The 11,660-nt window shown below is 27.7% G+C and overlaps 1 protein-coding gene across 1 annotated transcript in view; it reads left to right on the top strand.

Annotated features, from left to right (window-relative positions):
* Positions 1-2,662, top strand: part of LOC105621637 — a 58,622-nt gene extending 55,960 nt beyond the window's left edge. The window contains exon 9 of the mRNA XM_012203104.1: positions 2,593-2,662. Coding sequence (XP_012058494.1) covers positions 2,593-2,662 — 70 coding nt within the window. The remainder of the gene's footprint in view (positions 1-2,592) is intronic.
* The last annotated feature ends 8,998 nt before the right edge of the window (positions 2,663-11,660 follow it).

The raw sequence follows: 11,660 nt of genomic DNA, 5'->3' as shown, positions 1-11,660 counted from the left end.
GTACGTAAACTTAACTTAAACTTAATTAATTTAAATTAACTAATAGTACGAACTAAATAAGTAAAGTAAGTAGTAGTAAAGTAAGAGANAACTATATATATATATATATATATATATATATATATATATATATAATATGTTGTATATATAAAATATGTTAAAATATACTTATACAATGACAGGGAAAAGTTTCCGACCAACATATAATTTTACGATAATTTTTGTCAGTTTCATATTGTAATTTATAAAATTCTTGTTAAAATCAACTTAAAAACACGATTTTAAATATTAGAGTATATAATATTAGACTTACTTGTATACTTACTAGTATACTTGTATACTTTATTTGTAAAGATTTTTTATATCTGAGCTATTTATGCAACAAAATTATTCATGACTTTTGGCAGCTATTGTATATGTATATCAAATTATAAAATTATAAATAGAATTCTATTCTAAATTCTTCCATAAATTAGGTAAGGTCGTTGCTCGTTAATGACATGTAAATGATATAAGTTTTGTTTTCTTGCTTGTAGCTGAATTCGTGTACACTTTTGAAATTTAAAGTAGAATATAACTTCAGCCAATGTTAGTCGTCTTATCAATCATTATTTAAAGTTTTAGTTCAAAAATTGATTTACGGCATTTACTGTAAATTATCCTTTGTTTTAAGAACTCTTTAAACATACGTATAACGTATGGTACCAACAGATAAAAGAATTCTAAAAATGAAAAAAATATAAATGCATAATGGCGAATTTGATTGGGTGGATCTGGTGCATATTAAAGTCATTATATTTACATTCATTCTAAATGTAAAAATGAAATGCATGTTTCAAATGTATTAAAACTTTTAGACGACTTTTTAACCCATTTCTATATTTATGTTAAGCATATATCTTTATAGCAATTTGTGTACAACAGTTTTAATATGCACCAGTGAACCTTGAGTGTATCTAAGATTTGTATAATATTAGGTGTAGTAAAAAGAAATCCATTATTTTTCCATTCAATTTCATGAAAAAATAATGGATTTCTTTTTACTACACCTAATATTTTTGGCCAAGACTGTATATTTGATTTTTGGCGAGAAAGCAAGAAAGTTACAATACAGTGTCGAGGAGTAAAAAAAGCAGACGCTTTTAAAATCAGAACCGTTCGTAGCTGACAGTAAGTACACTGCAAATAATAAATATACACGCCGCGTGCCAGGCACCTCACCGCGTCGCGTAATGTAAACACGCTCGGCGTACCGCAGGATTAACGAGTGTACACTGATAACCGTCTCGGTAATACATTCGTATGAATATGTACGTTTGGAATTAATTTCGACGAACGATGATGTCCCGCGTTCTCAGTGTCGCATTAATTCGTATTAACGTTCATGCATTTTAAGAGCTTAAGAGAGAACTTTATCTGAACGCAAATTCGACGTTACGATTTGATTTATATGGGCAGATTATTCTAAAGCACTATGTGCTTTATTTATTGCACGAGAAGCAATGCAACGCATGTAAATCTTCACCGACGCGTAAAAATAGAAGAAAGGAGGAAGTTATAATCAGAATATCATTTTGAATTTCTAATTTCTGTTGGGAATTATACGAAATTTCTTTAGATGTGTTTCAAATAATGGCGATTAATTATGGATCCTTAACAACATTATACGTTATATTTAACTGTTATAAAAAGTATACTGAAAGAAAAGAAAAGAAATTGATTGAATATGGCATAGCATTTTTAATTGGTTGCCGTAGTTAATTTTTGATTGTCTATCAAATCCTATATTGTCCTATATTGTCTATCAAAATCCTATATTGACATTGCGAATAGGCTAATGCAACAAAAAATTGCTGCTGTAACCAAAAATTGGCTGCCAATTAAAAATGCTATACCATCTAATTTGTTGCAGCAAACTTTTCTTTCAGTGTTGTAGCAATTAGTATTTCTATCTAAATAAATATGGATAGTGATATTTATGTAATTATTTATTTAATTGATCGCTTAAAGGCTTAAATCTTAAATGACTCGTAATAATTATACTACACAAAAAAATGTGAAAATAAAAAACAGGAGGATGCGGAATTTAATTGAAATTGATATTATTTAATTCCTTAAGTTTAAGTAAAAAAAATTAATATTGAATAATAATAATTTAGTTTCTTAATAGAAATTCGATAGAATAAAAATTACATTTAAAATCTTCTATATAAAATGTATATAAAATTTAGTAATTAATTATTTTTATTGAACATCGTTTTTTGTTTCCTTTATTTATGTATAATTTTCATATATATAGCATATATACGAATATATATTATATAAGGCACGTAAATAAAAAAAATAATATTAAATAAAATAACAGAAGTAAAATTACATTAAAAAACAGAACATTTATTTTTTTTGCTATTAACTAATAAAAGTTTTAAAAATTTTACAAAAACCTGAAGAATTCATAAAATATTTAATGCATAAAGTTATTAAAAAAGATTTTAACACTTCTTTTATTATTTTTAATTTTATCGCTTTAATTTGAACGAAATACAATGGCATGAAAGACGCGTATAATAAGTCTTTTGTTTTCTGTTTCAGAAAACTCTCAGCCACTAATCAGGGCGAAGAGATGGCCCTTCGGGGTCCACCCGACGTACCCAACGTGTGATTCTAAGGATCCAGACTAATCATGCACGTGGTACCGACAAGAAGTCATCAATGTCCACATAGAGATTGGGAAACCATCGTGAAAACGCTGCAGGATTGATCCCCCGATTCTCGAAGGAAGACTTCGAAGTTCTCGCGATGATCCTTTGCAATTAAGTGAAAAGCTGCGCCCAAAAAGGCGAAGAGATATGCGTCTATTCGCAACATTCGAAGTGTGCGTACATCCTTCACATTGCGCAGAACGTGCTCGAATTCCGAGATTTTTCCCTCATGTATCTGCATTAATTTGAAGAAATAATGTTTGGACGACGTTACGCTGGACACTAACAATGCGTGAAGAATATAGATTCAAAACTATTTTTTTCTCGCACGTTTACTGCTAAGCGTATCCGATTGATTACCATTTCACATTGATAGCGAATTGTTGAATACATTGCATTTGCTAGAATTGATTTTAAAGAATCATGTTCGAAAATTGTTGCGTTTAGAGCAAATTACGCTACCAAAATAAGGCCCAGTGTCTCATAAAAGCATTTTAAATATAAACGGACTATACATTGATTCGACGCCATATTATTCGCCTATTATGTCTTACATACGTATATTTGCGTTACCCTGTATTATAATATAAGGAAATAATATATTCTATATTTCGTCCAAGATTGTAGATAAGTTAAAAATAAATCAATGTTTTCGTAATAGCATTGTCAAAATTTTTGTTTTAATCCTTGTTTCCAATGGGCTAATTTTGAAGAAATGCTAATCATCCTTAAACCATCATTCATAAATCTTTAAAGAATTTGAAAAAAAAAAAATTTTTCTGTCAAATTATTATTCTGATTTATTCTGATTTTGTTTTAATATCGAAGTTTTCTATTCAATAATTATTTCGCTATTCCCATATAACAGTCATACAAATTTTACGTCATACAGAAACTAAAGTAAAATTTAAAATTTAAAGTATTATATTTTTTTGAAATATTTGTGAAATACTTCGCATATATTATTTATAAAAAAGGTGCTATTAAAGAAGTGTCGTTAAATATAAATATATAACAAATAAATCAATTTAAATATAGATAAATATATTATTATTATTTATTATTTAAATATAAATATATAATCATAGTCTAGGCTTCGAAACTAATTTTATATTGTTTATACTATAAAACGTATTCGCTGCCCATATGGAGCTTATTGCACGCATGTATACAATTTATGGAGTTTATTGTAAACAGTGTAAATGTTATTTCGCACAACTTCAATAATAATGCTACCAATATCTCACTGATACTTTCGACTATGATGTCTTATTAACGTAATGTAGACATCTGTGAGTTGTTATTCTAGATTCTTTTTCGAAATTAAAGAATTTGTGAAGGGAAAAATTTTTCTATGATATTGTCGATTTCTTTTAGTTCTAGAATTAAAAGAACACAGTCAAAAGAATCGGTTACATGCTCATCAGCTAATGGACATACTTTTTTCAGGGTTGATAAAAATCACATTTTAAACATATTTTATATTTATATACATACTGAAAAAAGAAAATGAAGTAAGAAAGAAATAAATAGAGATATATTGTAGATAGATAAAAGTAACGAGGAAATATTGGGTTGTCCGGAAAGTTCGTGCCGATTTTGGAAGGAAAATTGAAACGCAGAAGATTTAAATTTTAGTATACATTTACTAAATTTAAATCTTTTGCGGCACGAACTTTCCGAACAACCCAATATCATATGTATATTAAAACTAGTATGTTAGATTTACAAAAAATAACCAACATAAAGAATAAATCTGTGAAGATATAAAGTGAAGGTAAAAAAGCATAAGCAAAATTTTTTAACTTATAAAGTTGAAGGTAATCTAGATTCTTCTTCTAACATATTTGTTAATTAGCAATTATAATACTTACATTACTACAAAGATTTTTAATTTAATTGAACCTTTTAATTATTTGGTAATACACATACGCAGAATTTCAATTGGGAGGGGGATAAAACTCACAAGATTTATTAAAACATATATATTAAAGCTAGACTTCGAGATTTCTTGAGCGAATTTTCTTAATACTTACTTCCTCCAGCTTATCTTTCTTCACAAGTACTATTTTTGTACAATTAACAAAGTCCATTGAGGCGATTTTTCCAACACTGTTGATTACAACAAGGTTTTTACCCTTTGCAACGTAGTAAAAGATCTTTGAATCGTTGTACATGATTGAACTAAAGAAATATGCAAGGCATATTTTGTTATTGAGAAGAAAGTTTCAGCTTCTTTATTCCAATTCTTTGAGTTTTTCTTTTTAATTTTTTTATTTCACCAGAGAATGTACAATAGTTTATCTTCATTGTCTCAAAATTACTCAAATTGTAATAATTAGAAAAATTATATATGTTTTCTTTTAAAATCTTCCAATGTCATATCCAACATAATAAAAGAATGGATAATAATGACTACTTAAGAACTTCAACTGAAAAAGACAGACCTTATTGTTCAAGACTGTAATGTCTTATAATTAGATTAATACCTTAAATACTATACGAAATATTAGACACTAATCATGGAAACTAAAAAACGATTTAAAGAAGCAATGGTAAAAACTGCTCATAAAAACTGCTCGTACATATTTATGATCCTGCTAGATTATATATAAATATTATATGTTTAATTATATATAAATATAATATATTATTTGAAATCATCTAATTGCTAAATTAGCTATGGCAACGAATATGATCTATAAAATTGAAAGATGTTTAGAAAAGTAAAATGTATTCCGAAAAATTATTTTACATAGATAACTTTTGAAAATGTTAGAATTAAAAATTACTTAAAATAGCGATTAAATTTTAATAGTATTTATTTTTATGCATTGCCTTTCTTTTTATATTTATTTTTAGTCTTATGGCATTAAAAAAGAACGAATTAAATAATAAACGCAGAAATGTATATATATATATATATATATATATATATATATATATATATATATATACATATAATTAAGACACATGTTTAATATGCTAATTTTTTTTTAAGTACAATTAAACATTTCACTAAAGTTCTCGAACAAAAAGATTTTCTTTAAAGTTGTCTTGTTAAGACAGTAACAACATCATTGTGCAAATATTTTGTGGTATGAAAAGCGTAATGTTGTTATTGTCTTAATGAAATTACAGAATTACAAAATAACTGGGGTACCAAATGCGTTTCGAGTTACGCATGAAGCGCATGATGTATAATTCGTTTTTTGTCGTTCATATAATAATAATAAAGAAGGATAAAATTTCTCTTCGTTGTACTTTACAGGATACCACACGCACGACATAAAAGTTATAAAACAATACAGTATGCAGTCCGCTTGATCTGCGACAATTGGCACAATAATCGAATTGCTTGTGCGCTGAAGTTAACATTAATTAGACTTTTGGTGATGTTACGTAAATACTATGTTTACCATCCAAGAAGCTGAAAAATATTTAAAATAATTAATATATAATATATATTAATATTTAAAATATTTAAAATAAAAAATATTTATTAATATGATATAATATAAAACATAATATAACGTAACATTTTATAATATAGTAAAGTATCAAACGGAATATAACAGATAATATAACGTACTTAACTTTCTATGTCCACGTTAATTGTAATTTCTTACTCATAAATCATTGCAGCTACATAATATAAATATAACATGTAACTTGAGATGTTAATATAACACTTTCATAATTTGCTGCGTTATTATTATAAAACTAGATCGTGACTGTTATATTGCTATACATTATCCTAACTTAATTTAATATTTTCTGCATATACTATTCTGTCAAAAGATCTTGGAATTAATTCTAAAACAAAAACAAACAGTTATTTTCGCTTAGAATTCCAAGATCTTTTCTGGGATTAGTATGTGCAAAATTTCATGAAAAATATTTTGGATAAATATAAAAAACAGTATGTAATAGTTGATTTTAATTTACTTATAAACTTCATAGTTTGCAATAAATACATATATATTTATAAATATCATTATTAAGTATTTGAAATATTTAATATTCATATATTATATTATAATCATCTGTGTATTATTTTATGGTAATTGTTGAGTTTAGCCTCTTTATTTCTGACGTTGATAAAATTAGGTTCATTCAACGACAATATCGTGAGTTTAGCGTTCATCATAGTACACACAGTATTGCTAAAACTTCCTATATTCCTGTGTACAATGTGCTGTGTACAATAATGTCCTGTGCGCAATATGCATGTGCGCAATATGCTGTGTAATATTGTCGTGTGTGCAATATTGTCGTGTGTGCAATACGCTGTATACAATATTGCTGTGTGCAAAAGAAGCTGTAAGCAATCGTTTTGTATGCAAACGAAGCTTTCTTCACATCAAACATATGATTATAATTTTGGAAACAAATTTTTCGTGGCTAAATTGGCAAATTCTGCATTTGCTACGATATGATTAAATCTTGGTATGTCCACAGGCAACTCATGGATAGCTCTTCGAAACATATTTTCAATCAAACTGCAAATCGTTACAACATCGGAAGAAGGAAATATAAGACCGCCATTCGATTTTGGAAGAATTAACTTAAGCCTGGAGTTGCCATTGTAGAGAACAGAACAACAAGATGAATCTTTTCACATTATTCGTACGACGTAACCTGTAATTAATGCAATTGCATTTTCGGCAAATTGGAATAACTTAAACTAATTTGGAAGTATTTCCGATTTATTTTTATAGTTTATTGCATAGTATATGTTCGCCTGACCTGCGTTGACTGGCACAATAATCGAACTGCTAGAGTGCGCTGAAGTTAACATTAATTAGAATTTTGGAAAAGTGATGCTTAATCTTCAAATATTCGAAAAAAAATTGAACTGAAAAAGATTTAAAAAAAGCTTTATAATATGAGCTTTATAATATAATCTTTATAATATATAGATTACACCAAACATTCTATTTATAAAATCTCAAAATTGTGACAATAACTTGAAATTCTGTTTGATTTAATCAAAATGCATTTAACTATGTATAAATTGATATCAAAACATAATCAAATCCAAGGAATGGAAAGTAACTTTTTAAAAGTAACAAGTTACAGTTACTCGAGTAGAAAAAAGTAACAAGTTATTATTAATAGTTATCAATTTTTAAAAGTAACTTGTTACAGTTACTTGAAAAAGTAATTTTTTCGTTACTTTTTTAAAATCGATGACCACCCATCACACCGAGCCTAGGGGCTTTTTAATTTCGCGCACTGTAAAAAATTTTTGTAAAATTACAACAATTATAGTGGTATATACACTATAAAAGTAGTATAATTTTGAGACAATAATGGTTGTAAACGTTCACGCGTTTGTAAATTCTCAATATGCAAATAAAAATAATTTCTTGGTTTATAACTAAGCAGATTGTGAAAGTACAATTACAATGTGTATATGTAGTTATAGGAATAATAATATGATAATAGATTTTGCATTATATATTATTATACATTTAGTAATACGCGAAAAATTTTATTTATAGTTATATTACATAATATTATTAAAATTTGAATAATTACAGAAAATATTTAAAATACCTTGCTATTTACGTAATTTTCCATGTAAAATATATTTACACAATAAATGCAAATTAACATAATTTTTGTGGAATTACATAATTTCTGTAAAATTGCCTGATTTTTTTATATTTACAGGACTAATCATGTAATTATTATATGTGTAAATTTACGAAATTTATTTAAAGTGTGAGTATCGTAGGCTTGTATCGTATCGTGTTCAACAATGTGCAAAAAAAACGATAAAAGTAATTGTAAAATTCGTTACCGTTACCAAAAAAAAATGTAACTTCATTACCATTATTTACCAAAGAAAAAAATGCAGCTACCAGTAAAGTTCAGAAAAATAACGGGTAACTGTAATTTTGTTACAAGTAACGAATTACTTCCAATCCCTAATCAAACCATTTTCTTGTGCGTTAAAAAGAAAAAAAGATGTATTATATCCTAAATAGCATCTATTAGTTCATATATATTTTATATACGTTTTCTAAACGTATCTAATGTTCAACAAATATTATACAAAGAAGTTTATATAACATTAACATGTGATCCTGGGGATCAGCACGACAGCGCGACAAAAAAAATCACTTTTTTATTTTTTCTCTGAAATGTGACAGTATATTTTCCGAAGATTTTTTCGTGCTGAACACGATGCCATTGCCAGAACGTTAGGATTTTGATAAATTGGAATGAAATAGGCATAAATCACATTTTTGGTCACATTTAACAATATTTTGCAGCATAAAAAACTGATTTTTAAATAAATTGAGCGACATGTGAAAGTATGATTCAAGAGTTTTCAAACGAACTTTGATTCATGATAGTATGACTTTTTTTTTATCAAGTTTTATCAAGTTATAACGAATTTTTTATAACATTCTTTGTTTACAATATTATCCACATACATTACACACATAATATTTAGTCCATATTTCTGTCAATTGACTGCGTTCATCAAATAGTATGCGACATCACTAACAGAGGGATGCATTCAGTTAAATTTCTCGATTTTAAAAAATAATATAAAAAGAACAAAAGACACGCATTAAAAGATTTTTCAGTTGTGTTTTAATAAAATAATTTTTTGAAGTAAAGTCCAAAGCTCTAAGATGAAACATAATAAAAGAAAACGTAATATTTTTTTTAAATATTTACCGGGTAAATGAAATCTCCTAATACTTTAAAATGTTATCACACTTATTACACTTAACGAGGACTTCGATCATATTTCGTTCACGTTCAGATAATTCGACACTCGTTCAGTTAAAATTAGGAATGCACATTAGAATCGTAAAATTACTAGATACCTGATATCGGATATCCGATATCCGATCAAACATCCGAGAAGGCAATTTCTTTGAATCGAATATCCGACCGGATTCTAAGACAATGCCTTTTAAAAAAAGAAAAAAACCTATAGAAAAAAAGATTGTAATTTTGCATCAATGTATAAGATATTATAACATCATGAATATGTATACTTATTTCTAGAAAAAAATCAATAATTTGATATTATCAAATTTCAACTGGATATATTTCCGGACTAATAACTACTAATAACATCTGGCTATCCGGTCGGATAGTAAAAAAGTGCCGGATACTTTTCCAGATATTCTTTCCAGATATCTCTAACTAAAATGCCGACAGATTACTTATAAGAGCAAGACTTTAGGCGGAAACTGTTTCCATAATATTGCCTTGTGATTTCTAACAACAAATACAATCGGTTTACAAGAGGGCAACTGTTGCTCATAAGTATTAATAGAAATAAATGTCGGCAATGTATAATAGACAAAAATTGGAAGCCATTTTTCAAACATTGAAGGAAACTTAAGCAAAGCAATTTCGAACAAATATTGTTTATCGAACAGTATGTTCCATAGCATCGAGTTTGCTAATATGTTCCTGAAAATCGTTGCAACAACTAATTTTGATAAACTTGGGACAAGATGAGACAGCATTATGAACATCACGATGAGCTTAACAGAATTGTAATTTTAAAAACAGCAATTTGAAAGCAACTTGTTACCATCAACATGCAGCTAGTATGTTTACAGCAACAATTACGGCATGTGCCAAATATTAATCATACATATGTGATATATATAACGAAATGAGCTATCAAGATGTTATCGATTTTGCCATAATCAAATTTAGAATTCATATGAGGACAATATTTCACATGAGAAAGCACCTTGCTTCCTAGTTTGTCGACATTTGTTATTGCAACGGTTAACAAAACATGATGGTTTTAATTGAACTCATTTGCCACAAATTCAAGATGTCATCACGTTGCCATCATGATGGAATTAGAATTCCATTGTAATATGGATATTTCCATATTAAAGCTTAACTGTGGGGACCACTTCACAGCGAAATGGTGTTCCTTATATTCTTTGTCATTTAATTATTATTTTTTACGAATTAATGCATCTCGCCATGATCCTCTGTCTGGCAGAGATGCATAATGCTCGCGGATGAGTGATTTTCGTAATAGCATTTTTTTAGCAACGAACTACGATGGCATCTATTAAAAAACTTCATAGCTTAAAGTCATACACGCAACAATGGATGGATATATATTTACACATATTTTGTTGCCGTCATATTTTCTTCATAATGCTCAAGAATGATTAATCATTCATTGCTGTTACATTGCTGTCATCTTGCCGACCATTCGTTTTTGAAATTTCATCAACTGATTGCATGCATAAGCAATCATATTGCTGCATTTGTAACGTGTTCTATTTTGATGTCAGTAAATGTATGCCGAATATAAGACAAGCGTCAGTTTGCTCAATGTGCTAAATCACGCTTGGTTATCTGGATTCTTTTGCTACAAAAAAATGTTACAAATGCCAAAAACATTTTTGCTCCAATTTATTTCGGTTTACTCAAAATCCTGACGTGCATAACAAATTTTGCAACGGTATCGCGTTAAGCGCAAAAAATCTTCAGAAAACGTATTATCCCACTTCTGACAGATTTTTCTTATAGCATTGCGTTATGAATTCTTTACCTGAATTAAAACTATCAGGAAGGATAAAGCTTCATTATACATCTGAAAAAAATATATTATACTTTCATTATACTTAATGAAAATATTTGTGTTAAATTATTTAGAGGAATAAAAGAAGATGTTTATACATAAAATAATCATGAAAGATAAACAAATGCATTTAATTGAAAAGTGATTTTAATATAATGTTGCCATTTATATATTTATGTAATTTGCAAGATTGAATGTAAAAGTGTTCATTCTATTTTATATATATATATATATATATATACATATATATATATGTGTGTGTGTGTGTGTGTGTGTGTGTGTGTGTGTTATCTTATTTAGTATATACTACACACACACACACACACACACACACACACACACACACAACACACACTATACAACAC

The sequence above is a fragment of the Atta cephalotes genome (genome assembly GCF_000143395.1).
Source record: "Atta cephalotes unplaced genomic scaffold scaffold00035, whole genome shotgun sequence".
In the NCBI taxonomy this organism is placed as follows: domain Eukaryota; kingdom Metazoa; phylum Arthropoda; class Insecta; order Hymenoptera; family Formicidae; genus Atta; species Atta cephalotes.
The sequence above is the reverse complement of the archived record's forward strand: the minus strand, read 5'-3'. Positions and strand labels throughout refer to the sequence as shown.